General features: G+C 40.0%; 1 protein-coding gene across 1 annotated transcript in view; it reads left to right on the top strand.

Annotated features, from left to right (window-relative positions):
* Positions 1-18,130, top strand: part of LOC133094976 (cytidine monophosphate-N-acetylneuraminic acid hydroxylase) — a 272,381-nt gene that overhangs the window by 195,812 nt on the left and 58,439 nt on the right. The window contains exon 4 of the mRNA XM_061195773.1: positions 2,288-2,336. Within this exon, the coding sequence (XP_061051756.1) occupies positions 2,326-2,336 (11 nt within the window). The 5' untranslated portion in view covers positions 2,288-2,325. The remainder of the gene's footprint in view (positions 1-2,287; positions 2,337-18,130) is intronic.

Below are 18,130 nucleotides of genomic sequence, written 5' to 3'. Positions count from 1 at the left end.
TGTTGGTTGTTTGGCCTGAGGCGACCCAACACTGGAGCCTACCTGGACTCTTTGGTGGGGCTAATGGCAGACTCTGGGTGGGCTCATGCCAAGGAGTACTTCCCAGAACTTCTGCTGCCAGTGTCCTTGTCCTCACGGTGAGCCACAGCCACCCCCCGCCTCTGCAGGAGACCCTCCAACACCAGCAGGTAGGTCTGGTTCAGTCTCCTATGGGGTCACTGCTCCTTCCCCTGGGTCCCGCTGCGCACACTACTTTGTGTGTGCTCTCCAAGAGTGGAGTCTCTGTTTCCCCCAGTCCTCTCGAAGTCCTGCAATCAAATCCTGCTAGCCTTCAAAGTCTGATTCTCTAGGAATTCCTCCTCCCGTTGCCCGACCCCCAGGTTGGGAAGTCTGACGTGGGGCTCAGAACCTTCACTCCAGGGGGTGGACTTCTGTGGTATAATTGTTCTCCAGTTTGTGAGTCACCCACCCAGCAGTTATGGGATTTGATTTTATTGTCATTGCGCCCCTCCTACTGTCTCATTGTGGCTTCTCCTTTGTCTTTGGATGTGGGGTATCTTTTTTGGTGAGTTCCAGTGTCTTCCTGTCGATGACTGTTCAGCAGTTAGTTGTGATTCTGGTGCTCTCACAAGAGGGAGTGAGAGCACGTCCTTCTACTCTGCCATCTTGAAACAATCTCCCACAAATCATTATTGTATTAGAGGCCAGAAGTCCATGATCACAGCACTGGCATGGCTGGGTGAGGGCCTTCTTCCAGGTCACTGACTTCTTCTTGTATTCTCAGTAGGCAGAAAGGGCCAGGGAGCCACTTCTGAGTAATCCAAGCATGGATCCTTGAGTGGGTATTGATTGGAGTACTAGAGTACTAGAATTGAGTGGAGTTAGCTGGAGTACTAGAAATGTTCTATACCTTGGAAGTAGTTACATGGATATATACCTATGTACATGCGAGATTAGTACACCTTACTTTGTTATACCTCAATTTAAAAAAATCATGTGATGTCTTCTAGAACAAGAGAAGGAAGGATTTGAGAGAGCTTCTTGATTTGGGAAAGAAAAGAATACTTTCAGTATAAGGTGTTAACTAGAAGAATTGCCTTATGTAGAGGCCCTTTCTTCCTTTATCCTATTAAGAGACATTTCTCCAACTAGAACAGATGTGGTTAAAACTGACCCTTGCTGCTTTACTGGGAATTTGCAACTGAGTTTGCTTATATATCATTGTAAGCACCGTGGTGTATACAAGTCCTAAGACACATTCCCTGCACTCCATAAGCTTATAATCTAATAGACAAGACCAACACAAATAAAATATTTAGAGAACTTAGTATTACTTTTTTTCTAAAGTGCAAATTGTGAGGTGCAGAATTCTCTAGGAATTCAGGAGGAAGAAAAAATGGGTGAGAAATGGAGTAGGTGATTTTCATGAAGAAGGAAGGACTTGATATGGGTTTTTAAAACTAGATGTGCACACAAAATGTCAGAGAGCTCTTCACTTTATTGTACTTGTTTAAAGAGTCATAGAAAACCTGTTTGCTAGAGCTGGAATGGTGACCAGCCAAAAGACAGGATATTTGTCAAACAGGAGGCAGGACCACAGACTTCTAGGGAGATCCAGGACTGGACCCTGAATTCACACTGGTTGGGGCTCTAGGGGTGGGAAGACAGAAATACAGAGGAGTGTAGGGATCAGGAATAAACTGAGGCCAGAGCTAAACCACACCCCAATGGGAAATATTCTACAGAGATCCTTTCTTTTTCTAATAAAGCAATTATTCTTATTGCATTAAAAAAAAACATTTTGTGTGTATGTGACAGGCTGAGTCACTTTCAGAAGAGTTCAGAAAGTTTGGGGAAGGATATTAATTCTTCCTTAATGCGTTTTCCTCTTTCACCCCATTGAGGGGTCTTCAAAACACACCCCTCCCCCACCCCACCGCTCCCCTCCACCCCCCAACACACATACACTTCATATTCTGGTGTTGGCAGGGAATTAGGAGTTTACCTAAAGTTGCTAGGCTGTGGGTGGAGCCCGAACAGTAACAGAAACATTCGAAGATATATAAAGACAACTGAAATTCACATCAGCTGACTGAGAGTGCATTTTACCAGAAGTCTGACTCACCTGCTATGCTCTCATAATTGCTTTTGAAAAGGTTTTCTCTGAAGAAATCAAATCAAGTCTGTTACCAAGCAAATTGAAATTTCCAAGCTGCAGCCATTCTAGAAATTCTAAACATCATTTAAAAGAAGATCTCAATCTCACTCTGTTTCTACTTTCTCGAAGGAGCTGTTTTTGTGCTGTTTGGCCCCTTTCTACCTGGAATGGAACAAAGGTACAGTTGAAAATTGTTTTCCTACTGAATTTAGGATTGATATTTTTGGTAGTTTGTCTTTACTTCTTCTGGTGAAAAGGTACAAGAACTGAGAGCTCTTGAGGGATGGGGTGGAGTTCATGATGTTAAAACAATTTTTGTGGATATAGTATGCACCATCTCAGAAACATCTGATTCACAGCTCACCCAGTTATTTGGGTACCAAGTTTGCCTTCCCCACGCCCTGCTTGCCCTGGATAGTCTATTTGCCAGAGCCCCTCTCTCCAAGCCCTGTCCTCTTCACCCAGCCCTGTCACTGGTGACATCTTTTCTGTAGATTTCCCTTATTTTTCCTCTGGCTGCCAGTGTATCTTGTCTTTTGGAACTTTCCTTTTGCCAATACATTACCTACTGCTTTGCTCGAGCCTCAGAAAGCCATAGGACCAAAAGAGATGCTAAGGCTGGAAGAGTCCAGAGGACTCAGGGTTTGGAGTTGAGGTGTGGTCTGGACTAAGATGTGCCCTGAATTCGTGGCTCAAAGCTGCAGTCCGTCTTACAGCTCCTCACAGGAAAATGCTGACTTCTTCAGGGCATAGATAAGATTTTATAGGCTGGATTAGAACGTAATTGCCATTAACAACTTGTTTCTATGGGGAAATATTAACTGCAATACAAATAAACTTTAAGATTGCCACGTACTCATAATGGGGCACTGTGTGTAGGATAGTTAATTTTTTAAATGTCAGTGTCACATTTGGGTACATGCTAGTTCTTAAGAAAATATGAACAGGTTCCAGGTTCATAAAAAAGGTTTTGTAGGAATCATTGTGGGCCAGTAATTACAGTATTCATTTATACTTTCAACAAATAGTCATTGGAACCCTCATGTGTGCTAGGCTCTAGGGGTACAATGCAAACTCATACAGGCATGGTTCCTTCCTTCGTGTGTCTATTAGTTATCTTTAGGGGATACAGGTATTAATCTCATAATTAAAGATGAAATGAACAGTTTGATAAGTCACATGAAAGCACAGGTACGTAGTGCTGTGAGTGTTTATAATAGTAGGATTTGACCTTCTTTGGGGTGTTGGGGAAGACTTCCCAGTGGAGATGATGATTGAACTGAGATCAAAAGGATAAGGAGAGTTAAATCTGTGAAGAAGGCATCGGGAAGTATATTCTGGGCACAGGGCTGTACTTTGAGCAAATAAAAGAAGGTCAGGTGTCACAGAAGAAAGAACATAGTTCAAAAAAGCTGGAGGAAGTGATTAGGGGTCCCTATGCGTCACCTCTTAGGCCACGTTAGGAATTTTGTTCTTTCTCCTGGGAGCAATGGGAGGATATGAGGCATTTTTAAGAGGTGGGAGAAGGATTGGCAGGATGAGGTTATTTTGAAATTTCCATTTTAAATATGTTATTCTGGCCATAGTGGAAAGAGCAGAGAGTGAATGCAGGGTGACCAGTTAGGGGCCCATGGCAGTGGTCCAGAAGGGAGATGATGGTAGCTTGGATCAGGGTTGTAGAAGGGGATGCTTATGAGATAGACTTAAAAGTTAAATTGACAGACTTGAATTGAATATGGGATAGTGAGAGAAAGGGAAGGGTCAAAGATAACAGGGGGTGTCATGGTGGACATTTGAAAGTTTGGGGATGGGTGAGATATGCTGAATTGGATTTTGGATGCACTAAGTTTCAGGGGTCTTTAGGACATCCTAATGGATATGTACAAAAGGCAATTAGCTCTCCACATAGGGCTTCCTGGCTCAGGTCTGCTCATATGGGAGTCACTGTGTTCTGGAGCCATGGGTATGGATGATCCCTTAGGGGGAAAACGTCAAATGAATAGGATACAGAACTGAGCCTTGAGGAACTACGACATTTCATGACCAGGTAGAGGAAGGATGAGTCTACAATGGAAACAGAAGAATGGCCAGAAATGTAGGGTGAAAACTAATAAGCTATTAGGTGTGTAGAAACCACCACCACAGAAAGTATGTCTGACTGTGAAGGAGAGGAGAAAGAGAACTAGCTGGAGAGTATGTGAGGCTGAGCTGTAATTTTTTTAATGGGAGACATTTGGACAGTTTAAAAGGTAATTTAATGCTGTAGGATTCCATTTATATATCATTTGTGAAATGACCACATTATAAGGGTAGAGAACAAATCGGTGGTTGCCAGAGGGTAGGCGATAGTGGGGGTATGACTATAAAGGGTAGTCCTTGGGAATTATATCCAGCAAGTTCTTTGGTCTTGATGGAAGAGTTAGATGTCTTGATTTTAGTGGTAGCTACGCAAATCTATAAATGGAATAAAATTTCATAGAACTATCTATGCAGACACATACACGTATGCAAAAATGGTTGCACGTACAAACTGGTGACATCAGAATAAAGTTTGTACTCTAGTTAACAGTATTGTACCACTGTCAACTTCCTGGTTTGATATCGTAATACAGTAATAAAGTGATATAACATGTCCCTATTAGGGGAAGCTAGTTCCCCTAAGGTACAGGGGACTTGACTATCACTGCAAATTCCTGCGGATCTATTTTATTTTCATTCGAAACTTTATTTCAAAATAAAAAGTTGTAAAAAGTCAATGAGAGAGAAAGATATGAAATTTACAGTGAAAATTGTGGAGTAACGTCTTTTTCTCTTTTTCTTTAGTACTTTGTCCTTCAGGTGCAACCTAATTATTATCATCATCATTATTACTCAGGCATAATGTACAGGAATCACTTCTCATTAATGTATAACTCAAAACTCCCAAGGTCTTGCCATTAGAAGACACTTTCCAGAGGCAATTTGGCAGACTTAAAGAGCCAAATATGTTCGTGGTAGGACCTTATGCATTGATTATAGCTGGTGGCAGGAGTGGGCTGCTCCCTCCTGGGAGGGCAAGCTTTACCCTTCCACATCCGTGGATTCAACCACCTGGGATCAAACATATTTGAAAAAAACTTCCAGAAAGTTGTAAAAAGCAAAACTTGAAATTACTGCCCCCCACCCTACCCCATCAACTATTTACATAGCATTTACATTTTATTAGATATTATAAGTAATCTAGAGATGGTTTAAAGTATCTGGGAGGATGTGTGTAGGTTATATGCAAATACTATGCCATTTTACATAAGGGACTTGAGCATCTGCAGATTTTGGTATCTGCTTGGGTCCTGGAACCAATCCCCCTCAAATACCGAGGGACGACTGTATACATCAGAATAAGTGAGGTGTGCATATGCTTTGAAAGAGCATGTTTAACATATCAGCTTCTCCATTATTTTTATTGTGCAATATAATGCACATAAGAAAAATTTATAAAACATAAATAAAATTTAGCACTTATAAAACAAACACCAGTTTACCCCAGGTCAAAAATAATAACACTACATACCAGCACCCCAGAATTCTCTCATGTGCCCCTTTCTTTTTTTGAAAATATCTTTATTGATATATGATTTAGTACCATGAAATTGACCTGATTTAATTGTACCAGTCAATGATCTTTAGTATATTTGCAGAGTCGTGCAGCTATTTCCACAATCAAATTTTAGACTCTTTCCATCACTCCCCAAAAGGAATGCCCAATCATCAGTCACTCCCCATTCCCATAGACACCCCTACTCCCACCCTTGGTAACTACCAATCTACTGTCTATCTCTATAGATGTGCCTATTCTGGATATTTCACGTAAATGGAATTATACTATATGTGGTCTTTTGTGTCTGGCTTCTTTCACTTAGCATGATTTTTTGAGGTTCATCTATGTTGTAGTATGTATCAATCACTACTTCATTCCTTTTTATTGCCAAATAGTACAGTTGATCCTTGAACAATGTAGATTCGAACTGTGCTGGTCCACTTATACACAGATTTTTAAAAATAGTAAATACAGTACTACATGCTCCACCATTGGTTGACTCTGTGGATGAGGAAGTGTGGATATGGAGGGTGGACTATAAAGTTATGTGCAGATTTTTAACCGCTCAGAGGGTCAGCATCCCTAATCCCCACACTGTTCAAGGGTAAATGTATTCCATTGTGTGGACATACACATTTTATTTATCCACTAATCAATTGATGGACATTTGGGTTGTTTCACTTTTTGGCTATTATGAATAATTAGCTAAATGAATGTTCATGTACAAGTTTTTGTGTGGACATATGTTTCCAGTTTTCTTTTTTTTTAATTCTCAATCTCTTCTTTTTTTAAAAATTTATTTATTTTATTTATTTTATTTTTGGCTGCGTTGGGTTTTCGTTGCTGCACACGGGCTTTCTCTAGTTGAGGCGAGCAGGGGCTACTCTTTGTTGTGGTGCACGGGCTTCTCATTGGGGTGGCTTCTCTTTGCTGCGGAGCATGGGCTCTAGGTGCGCAGGCTTTGGTAGTTGTGGCTCATGGACTCTAGAGCACAGGCTCAGTAGTTGTGGTGCACAGGCTTAGTTGCTCTGCAGCCTGTGGGATCTTCCTGGACCAGGGCTCGAACCCGTGTCCCCTGCATTGGCAGGCAGATTCTTAACCACTGCGCCACCAGAGGAGCCCCACAGTTCTTTTGGGTAGAGACCTAGGAGTTGAATTGCTGGATCCTATAGACACTATATGTTTAACATGTTGAGAATACGCCAAACTGTTTTCAAAAGTCCCACCAGCAATACATGTTGGATCCTGTTTCTCTACATCCTCACCAACACTTGTACTACCTGTATTTGTTATTGTAGCCATCCTAGGATGTGAAGTGTTAGCTCATTGTAGTTTTGATTTGTGTTTCCCTCTTGACTAATGATGTGAAGCTTCTATTCATGTGTGTTACTGACCATTCATATATCTTCTTTGGAGAAATGTCTATTCAAATCCTTTGACCATTCCTAATTGGGCTATTTGTTTTGTTATTGAGTTTTAAGAGTTTTTAAAAAATAAATTCCTGATATGTGATCCTTATCAGATACGTAATTTGCAAACATTTTTTCTTGGTTTGTGTGTTGTCCTTTAACTTTCTTGGTGGTGCCATTATCAAAGGACTACCTTTGTCTTTGTTGATACTGTCTAATATATGCAGAGTTTCTGTTCTATAATTCTTTCTTTGGATTATTTTATTGTTCTTTAACATTCTTGAGATGGATGCTTTTTAGCCTTTCTTTTTTAATATTCACATCCAAGGCTATATATTTATCTCTGAGTACTCCATTACCACATTGATCATTCTAGCTTCATCCCCTTGCTTATCTATTGAGTCCCACTCCAACAATGAGAAAGCTGGCTCTCACCATTGTTGTCCATGTATTTAATTATGCAATTCCAGTATACATGTATAGAAGTATCAGAATTGCTAACCCATACCCCTATGCAAAATAGCTTTGTCAACTAGATTATAGTAGTTCCTATGTGCAGCTCCTTGTGCCTCTAATCTTACAGACTCCATTCATTTCCAAAGATACTTGGCCAGCACTTTTCCCCTCACCCACTTCAGTTAGGTTGTTTCATACATTTGTAATAGTTAGATTCTCTTGTCAGTCTATATTCTTTCTTGGGATTCCTCAACCTCCTAAATGATTTTTTTTTCCTTGTTCTTACTTTCTCAGAGCCTTAAAAAAAACAACAACCTTCTAGATTTGAATAAGTGTAGATGTTACTACATTTATATATTTTACCTGAAACAACTACTGTGTATTTTCTGACTAATGGATAAAATCTTCTTTTATTTGCCTACATCTTTTATTTCGAACTTCAAAATGCTGCCCTCTCCTCTCTAATATTTTGAAGTTTGATGAATAAACCTGTACTCCATTTATGCTTCCCCTGTCCCCTAAATCTTCATCTCTTCAGAATGAAAGAGTTCTAAATTTTAGGCTCTAACTAGAAAGCCCTTCCATCTACTTTATAACTTCAATCTCATTTCTCAGGATCTCTCTCAACTCTGGTATGTCTTCCTTATGGTGTAGGGAACCCAAAATGCACAGCATATCTAGCTGTGGAAACTGAGTGGTTTTTGAATAAACAAATTTCATTTTGTTTCCAGTGTCCTTTCTGGTAACACTCAGTGTTTAATGGCCTTTTGTAATGAAACATGCAATGTGATGTCTTAAGGGAATTGTCTAAGCTGGTGCTTTTTTATTAAATAGTTTAGCTTAGAACCCATTATTCTAAAAGTATAATTGGAATTACTTTTCCCAAATGTTTCTTCATATTTGCCTGTTGCTCTTTTGCCATAATTTTGCCTATTCATACAGCCTCATGAGAACTTGTCTCTCAATTTCTCATTTTGATTTCTGGAACAGCGTGAAGGCCATTTGCAATCTTGAAGGTTTCACGTTACTGGTTCAACAAATATTTATTCAGTTCCTGATGGAAAATGCAGTGATGAAAGATTCCCATATGAAGCTTGCAGCCTAATGTTCTTCTGCTAGATCACTGGTTACTAAAGCGTTTTGAGTATAGACCTCCGTTTTAAATTAATTTTTTATTGGCCCTCATTCAATAGTGGTGTTTTTAATGGCTGGTCATTGGGAACAATATGTAGATTGGGAACTACCATTCTAGGTAATTTATGAAAGCATTAAGCTCCAGTCCAGAACTGGTCAATGGGTTTAAAAACTCCACTGTTTCATGGTTCCCCATAAGTGACAGTCACGTAAACACACACACACACACATACACACACACAGACCCACACACCATAACATTTGCCCAAGTTCTGTGGAATTCAGGGTTTTCTTGGTTTGTTTTTTGGTGGAATTTGGGCATTTAAAGTCTATAGAAATTCTGTCTACTAGTTTTGCTGTAATCATATTGTTTTTACCCATTCAAAGAATTCTAGTAGGCTAATGAGGCCCTTTCAAAATTAAGATATTCCCTCCCCTTCACCCAGTTGATATGTTTTCTTAAGTATTTGGAAAATTTCCTAGTCAACTAGCAGATCCTGTAATAAAAACTGAGAATTTATATTCACTTTTTTTTTTTTTTTTTGGTTTCCAGATCTCACCATTGTTGTCCATGTATTTAATTATGCAATTCCAGTATACATGTATAGAAGTATCAGAATTGCTAACCCATACCCCTATGCAAAATAGCTTTGTCAACTAGATTATAGTAGTTCCTATGTGCAGCTCCTTGTGCCTCTAATCTTACAGACTCCATTCATTTCCTGAGAGAGGACACAGTGTCAATCTGCCAGTCCTGGAGTTGTTATTTACCCCCGAGGGGGTTGTACTTACTGTAGCATGGTTCCACTGTCTCACTTTTGAGTGAAATTTCCTCTCAGCCTAGACTCCAGAGAACTGAGGAGCCTGCCTTGTCTGTTGACTAGGCCACACTAGATCACTAGGTGAGCTCATCGTGCCTGGGTCCAGCTTGTTCGGATGCTTCAGGGTGAGCCCTGCTGAGTGTTCCGCAGAGTAGGCCATGGTCCCTGCTGGTATTTATGGACATGGGGCAGGGGCCATCACCAGACTCTGAGCCCTGAGTACGGCCCCCAGGCAAGGTAGGCATCTGTCTGTGGTTTGCTCTTCCTAACTTGGGCATGCCACTTGCAACAGGTTGCAGAGACTGGTGTATGCTGAAGCTTTTAATCTTGACTACACCTTTTATTTTAATTAAGTTACTTCATTGATTTTCTATCTTGCTGAGTCATGCCAGTGCTTTAAGAATTTTATATTAATGATTTTTAGAGTCTTCTGTAAGAAGCTCATTAAATTTTTTGACTTGCCTAATTTCTTCTTCTTCTTATATATTAAATATATAATTTAATAAAATTACATAAGCAATATAATTTGAAATAAATGCTTTGAAAAAAAAATTGAAAATACAGATAAACAAAAGAAAATAATCTAATCATCTGTTGAGATACATTTAACATTTTAGAGTATTCCTCTACCCTTTTTCATAAAAATTATACTTATTAAATTTTTTTGTTAAATAGAGATTTGCTGTATATACACTTCAGTATCCCTTTTTTCTCATTTTATATTAGGAGCATTTCTAATAGCCTTAAACATTGATCTATAAATGATGCCTATCATTTAATTGTGTTAATATACCATAATTTACTGAACCAATTTCCTATTGCTAGAACTTTAGGTTGTGTCGTATGTTTTGTTATAATATAATTTTGTTATAAATAATTCTGTAATGATTATCTTTGTCATGTGCGTCTCTATTATCCTTAGGATAAATTTCTGGAAGTGGAATTATTGAGGCTTATATATATATATATATATATATATATATATATATGTATATATGTATTGCTAAAGTTCTGTGGAAAATGCCATTGGTATCTTGGAAAGTGATTGCACTAAACCTATAGATTGCCTTGGGTCCTATGGTCATTTTAACAATATTAATTCTTCCAATCCATGAGCATAGTTTATCTTTCTATTTGTTTGTGTCATCTTCAATTTCTTTCATAGGTGTCATAGTTTTCAGAATACAGGTCTTTTACCTCCTTAGTTAGATTTATTCTAGGTTTTTTTTTTTTGACATGACTGTAAATGGGATTGTTTCCTTAATTTTTCTTTCTGATAGTTCATTGTTAGTGTATATAAACACAATAGATTTCTGTATATTCATTTCATATCCTGCAACTATAGTGAATTCGTTGATGAGTTCTAGTAGTTTTATTGGTGGCATTTACAGGGTTTTGGTATCATATCATGTGCATACACTAACAGTTCTACTTCTTCCTTTCCAATTTGGATGGCCTTTATTTCTTTTACTTGTCTGATTGCTGTGGCTATGACTTCCAATACTGTGTTGAATAAAAATGGTGAGAGTAGGCATCCTTGTCCTGTTCCTGATCTTAGAGGAAATATTTTCAGCTTTTCACCATTGAGTATGATGTTAGCTGTGGGCTTGTCATTTATGGCCTTTATTATGTTGTATGTTCCCTCTATACCCACTTTGTTGACAGTTTTTTTTTTTATCACAAATGGATGTTGAATTTTGTCAAAAGGTTTTTCTGCATTAATTTAGATGATCATATGGTTTTTATTCTTCAATTTGTTAATGTGGTGCATCACATTGATTGACTTGTGGAAAATGAATCATTATTGCATCCCTGGGATAAATCCCATTTGATCATGTTGTATGATCCTTTTAATGTGTTGTTGAATTCAGTTTGCTAATATTTTGTTGATGATTTTTGCATCTATGTTATCAATGATTTTGACCTGTAATTTTCTTCTTTTGTGGTATCTTTGTCTGGTTTTGGTATCAGCGTGATGCAGGTCTTGTAAAATGAGTTCAGAAGCATTCCTTCTTCTGTAATTTTTGGAACAGTTTGAAAAGGATAGGTGTTAACTCATATTTAAATGTTTAGTAGAATTTACCTGCGAAGCCATCTGGTCCTGGACTTTTGTTTGTTGGGAGGTTTTTTTTTTTTTTGGTTCAATTTTATCACTGGTAGTTAGTATATTCACATTTTCTATTTCTTCCTGATTCAGTCTTGGGAGATTGTGCATTTCTAGGAATTTGTCCATTTCTCCTACGTTGTCCATTTTATTGGCATATATATTGTTCTTGGTAATCTCTTATGATCCTTTTATTTCTGTGGTATTGTTTGTAACTTCTCTTTCATTTCTGATTTTATTTACTTGAGCCCTCTCTTTTTCTTGATGAGCCTGGCTAATTTTCATCAATTTTGTTTATCTTTTCAAATAACCAGCTCATAGTTTCATTGATCTTTTCTATATTTTTAGCCTCTATTTCATTTATTTCTGCTCTGATTTTTATGATTTTTTTCCCCCTTCTACTAAATTTGGGTTTTGTTTGTTCTTCTTTCTCTAGTTCCTTTAGATGTAAGGTTAGGTTATTTATTTCAGATTTTTCTTGTTTCCTGAGATAGGCTTCTATTCCTATAAATTTCCCTCTTGGAACTGCTTTTGCTGCATCCCATATATTTTGGATCATTGTGTTTTTGTTTTCATTTATCTTCAGGTATTTCTTGATTTCTACTTTGATTTTTTTCAGTGACCCACTGGTTTTTTTAGTAGCATATTGTTTAGCCTCCATGTATTTGTTTTTTGCAGTTTTTTTCTTGTAGTTGATTTCTAGCCTCATAGTGTTGTGGTTGGGAAAGATACTTGATATGATTTTAGTCTTCTTAAATTTACTGAGACTTGTTTTGTGGCCTAGCCTGAGATCTATCCTGGATAATGTTCCATTTGCACTTGAAAAGAATGTGTATTGCTGCTTTCGGATGGAATGTTCTCTATATATCTGTTAAGTCCATCTGATCTAATGTGTTGTTTAAGGCTAGCGTTTCTTTACTAATTTTCTCTCTGGATGATCTGTCTGTTGATGTAAGTGGGGTGTTGAAGTCCCCTACTATTATTGTGTTACTATCAATTTCTCCCTCTATTTTAATATTTGCTTAACATATTCAGGTGCTTATATGTTGGGTGCATATGTATTTACAATCATTATAGCTTCTTCTTGAACTGACCCCTTTATCATTACGTAATGTCCTTCTTTGTCTCTTGTTCCAGTTTTTGTTTTAAAGTCTATTTTGTCTGATATTGCTACCCCAGCTTTCTTTTTTGTTTCCATTTGCTTGGAATATCATTTTCCATCCCCCTCACTTTCAGTCTTTGTGTGTCTTTAGATCTGATGTGAATCTCTTGTAGGCAGCATATGTATAGGTCTTGTTTTTGTATCCACTCAGCCACTCTATGTCTTTTGATTGAAGTATTTAGTCCATTTACATTTAAAGTAATTATTGATAGGTATGTATTTATTGCCATTTTGTTAATTATTTTCTGGTTGTTTTCGTAGTTCTTCTTTTGCCATCTTCCCTTGTGATTTGATGTCTATCTTTAGTGTTATGTTTGGGTTCTTTTTTCTTTTGTGCGTGTGTATCCATTACAGATTTTTGGTGTGTGGTTACCATGAGGTTTATATATAGCAATCTATATGTATGGTCAATTGCTTTAAGTTGCTGATCTCTTAAGTTAGAATGCATTTTAACAACTGTGCTTTCTTACTCACCCCTCTCTATTTTGACACCATATTTTACATCTTGTTTTGTGTGTCCCTTAACTACTTATTGTGGATATAGATGGTTTTACTACTTTTGACGTTTAACCTTCCTACTAGCTTTATAAGTGGTTTATCTACTACCTTCTCGGTATTCTGCCTTTACCAATGAGATTTTTCCTTTCATAATTTTCATATTTCTAGTTGTGGCCTTTCCTTTTCTACTTAGGGAAGTCCATTTAACATTTCTTGTAAAGGTGGTTTGGTGGTGCTGAACTCTTAGCTTTTGCTTGTCTGTAAAATCTTGATTTCCCCTTCAAAGGTGAATAATAGCATTGCCGGGTAGAGTTTTCCTGGTTGTAAGTTTTTTCATCACTTTAAATATATTGTGCCACTCCCTTCTGGCGTGCAGAGTTTCTGTTGAAAAGTCAACTGATAGTCATGGAATTCCCCTTGTACATAACTAGTTGCTTTTCCCTTGTTAATTTAATATTCTCTCTTCATCTTTAATTTTGGCACTTTAAATACAGTGTGTCTTGGTGTGGTCCTCTGTGGGTTGATCTTGTTGGGGACACTTTGTGTTTCCTGAATGCCTGTTTCCTTTCCCAAGTTAGGGAAGTTTTTCAGCTATTATATCTTCAAATATGTTTTCTGTCCCTTTCTCTCATCTCCTTTGGGACTCCTATAAGGTGAATGTTAGGATGCTTGATGTTGTTCCAGGTGTCTTAAGCTGTCCTCATTTAAACAATTTTTTTTTCTTTTTTTCTGTTCAGCTTGAGTGATTTCCACCACTCTGTCTTCCAGTTCACTGATCAATTTCTCTGTATCATCTAATCCACCATTGATTGCACCTAATTTTCTTTTTTTTTTTTTTTTTTTATGGAGGAGAAAGAAAGAGTGGCTTTATTTCTTTGCCAGGCAAAGAGGGAACACAGTAGGCTAGCACCTCAAGAACTGTGTCCCCAATTCCATCTAATGTATTTTTTATTTCAGTTATTGTGTTCTTCAGCTCTACTTGATTCTTGTTTATATTTTCTAACTCTTTGTTAAAAACTTCTAACTTCTGATTTTGTTCATCCATTCTTCTCTCGAGTTCTTTGAACATCCTTTTTTTTTTTTTTAAATTATTTAATTATTTATTTATTTATTTAATTTATGGCTGTGTTGGGTCTTCGTTTCTGTGCGAGGGCTTTCTCTAGTTGCGGCAACCGGGGGCCACTCTTCATCGCGGTGCGCGGGCCTCTCACTATCGCGGCCTCTCCCGTTGAGGAGCACAGGCTCCAGACGCGCAGGCTCAGTAGTTGTGGCTCATGGGCCTAGTTGCTCCGCGGCATGTGGGATCTTCCCAGACCAGGGCTCGAACCCGTGTCCCCTGCATTGGCAGGCAGATTCTCAACCACTGCGCCACCAGGGAAGCCCCTGAACATCCTTTTTTTAATAGATAAATTTATTTATTTATTTATTTATTTATTTTTGGCTGAGTTGGGTCTTTGTTGCTGAGCACGAGCTTTCTCTAGTTGTGACGAGTGGGGGCTACTCTTCACTGCGGTGCGCGGGCTTCTCATTGTGGTGGCTTCTCTTGTTGCAGAGCATGGGCTCTAGGTGCATGGGCTTCAGTAGTTGTGGCATGTGGGCTCAGTAGTTGTGGCTCATGGGCTCTAGAGCACAGGCTCAGTAGTTGTGGCACATGGACTTAGTTGCTCCACGGCATGTGGAATCTTCTCAGACCAGGGATCAAACCCGTGTCCCCTGCATTGGCAGGTGGATTCTTAACTACTGCGCCACCAGGGAAGCCCTGAGCATCTTTTTGATCATTAACTTAAACTCTTTATCAGGCAGATTGCTTATCTCCATTTCATTTAGTTCCTCTTCCAGGGTTTTATCTTATTCCATAGTTTGGAATATATTCCTCTGTCACCTCATTTTGCTGAATTCTCTGTTTTTATTTCTAGGTATTAGGTAGGTCAGTTACTCTTGATCTTGGAGGAGTGGCCTTATATAGGAGATGTCCTATGGGGCCCAGCAGTGCACACCGCTTTTGTCACAGGAGCTATGCTCTAGGGGTGCCCTCTATGTTGGTTGCCTGAGCCCTACTGTTGGGGTGAGCTTATTACTATGGGCACTCTGATAGGCTTGGCTGGCCTGCAGCCCAGTTGGGTGCCAGACCACACCTAGTGAGAAAGCTGCCAGCCCATGGAAGGGTGAGGCCAGATCCTGAGATGGCTGAGGGGCTCAAGGTGTCCTGGAGCTGGTGTTGGCCAGCTGGTGGGCAGAGGTAGGTCACAGGGGCAGCTGACTGCAGAACCCTAGGGAGTCCTGGGGCTAGTGCAGAACCTCTGGTGGGTGGAGCTGGGTCCCAGGGTGGCTGGCTGCAGGCTACAAGGCTGTGAGGTTTCCAAGGCTGATATTGGCTTGCTGGTGGGTGAGACCAGTTCCTGGTGCTAGTGCTGGCCAACAGGTGAGTGTAGCCAGATTCAGGACAGCTGGCTGAGTGGTCCAAGGTATCCTGGAAATGGTGTGAGCCAGGTGTTGGGTGAGGTTGGGACACTGGGCAGGTGACAGCAAAGCCCCAGAGGGTTCAGGAGCTAGTGTTGGGCTACTGGTGTGGAGGGCTGGATCCTGGGGCAGCTGGCTGAGGGGCCCAAGGTGTCCTAGAATTGGTGTCAGCCAGCTATTGCCTGGGGCTGGGTCAGGAGGCTGTAGAGCCCCGGGGAGTCCTGGGGCTAGTGCTGGCCCACTGGAAAGTGTGGACGAATCTCAGGGTGGCTTGCTGAGGGGCCCAACATGTCTTGCAGCTGGTGTCAGCCAGCTGTTCCAAAGGGCTTGGTATAGGGTAGCTGATCACTGGGTCCCGGGTGGCTGGTTGTGGGACCACGGGGTTCCCAGGATTGGTACTAGTCTCATGGTGGATGAGGCTGGATACAGGGTGACTGGCCGCCAGGCCCAAGGTGTCCTGCAGCTGGTGTTGGCCAGCTGTTGGGTGAGGCTGGGGCATGGGGAGGCTAACTGAAGAGCCCTGGTGGGTGCTGTGGCTACTGCTGGACTACTGGTGGGTGGGCCCAGATTCCCAGGTAGCTGGCTGAGGGGCTGTAATGTTCCAGAGGCTGAAGTCAGGCTCCTGTTGGGTGAGGCCGGATCCCAGGGCTAGTGATGACCCACTAGTGAGTAGGGCCAGAGCCTGGGGTGGCTGCCTGGGGGGCCCAAGTTGTCATGGGGCTGTTTCAGCCAGCAATGGGCAGGACTAGGTCACAGGCCGGCTGACTGAAGAGCCCTGGTGATCCGAAAACTAGTGCTAAAGCACTGGTGAGTGGGTCCAGATCCAGTGCCACGGGTAGAGGGCCTTGAGGTGTCCTGGAGTTTGCCAGCTATTGGGTTGGGTTGAGTCATGGGGCTGCTGGCTACAGAGCCTCAGGGGGTCCCAAAGCAGTGCTGGCCCACTGGCAAGTGGGGCCGGATCCCAGGGCAGGTGGCTGATGAGCTGCAGGGTTTCTGAGATGGTGTCAGCCCCCTAGTGGGTGAGGCTGGGTCCCGGGGCTAGTGCTGACCCACTGGTGAGGAGCCAAAGGTTTCCTGGAACTGGTGTTGGCCAGTCTTGCTACACCATGTCTCCACCCCTCCTACTGGTCTCATTGTGATTCCTTCTTCATATCTTTAATTGTAGAAGATCTTTTCTTCTAGTCATCCAGTCTTTCTCATTGATAGTTGCTTTGTAAATAGTTGTAATTTTGGTATGCCCATGGGAGGGGATGAGCTCAAGTTCTTCCTACTCCACCATTTTGGCCACTCCCCATTCTGACCCATTTTTTAATTGGGTTGTTTGTTTTCTTGTTGTTGAGTCTTAAGAGTTCTTTGTATATTTTGGATAACAGTCCTCTATCAGATATATCTTTTGCAAATATTTTCTGAACAAAATATGATACACACACACAATGGAATATTATTCAGCCTTAAAAAGGAAAGAAATCCTGTTAGTACATGTTAGTTACAATATAGATGAACCTTGAGGACACTATGCTAAATGAAATAAGCTGATTACAAAAAGACAAATACTATATGATTATACTTATATCAAGTAGCTAAGGTAGTCAAATTCATAGAAACAGAAAGTAGAATGGTGTTACCAGGGGCTTGGCGGGGGGAGGGAAATGGGGAGTTGTTGTATAATGAGTATGGAGTTTTGGTTTTGCAAGATCAAATATTTTGGAATTTTGTTGCACTTAACAATGCATATATACTTAACACTACTGAAATGTATACTTAAAAATGGTTAAGATGATCAGTTTTACATTAAATGTAGTAAAACAATTAAAGTGCAGTAAAGCAATTTAAAAAAAATTTGTTACATCTCTCTACCAAGAATAACTGATCCAAAAATAAAATTACAATGATACCAATTACAATGGCAGCAACAGCTATAAAATATCTAAGAATTAGCTATGAAAAAGTAAATTTTCAAAACCATAATAAAGAGCAAACAAGATGATTTGAATAAATGAGGAAGTACCCTCTGCTTTTTCATGGGATTAAAAACAACAACAACAACGCTCCTAAGTTGCTTTTTATTATTATTATTATTTTTTGGCTGCGCCACGTGGCTTACGGGATCTTAGTTCTCTGACTAGGGATTGAACCTGGGGCCCCGGGAAGTGAGACTGCTGAGTCCTAACCACTGGACCACCAAGGAATTCCCTTAAGTTGCTTTTCAAAACTTGTGTGCACCATTAATTTGATTTTTCCCTTAACAGATCTGTGACCTTTGGAAGCATTTTCACATCATTTGTCTACATGGAGTACATATTTCATTCTTGTGAGTGTATTCCTTCATTAGTCAGATATTTACTGGGCAC

This window comes from Eubalaena glacialis, chromosome 7 (assembly GCF_028564815.1).
Source record: "Eubalaena glacialis isolate mEubGla1 chromosome 7, mEubGla1.1.hap2.+ XY, whole genome shotgun sequence".
Taxonomy (NCBI): Eukaryota; Metazoa; Chordata; class Mammalia; order Artiodactyla; family Balaenidae; genus Eubalaena; species Eubalaena glacialis.
The sequence above is the reverse complement of the archived record's forward strand: the minus strand, read 5'-3'. Positions and strand labels throughout refer to the sequence as shown.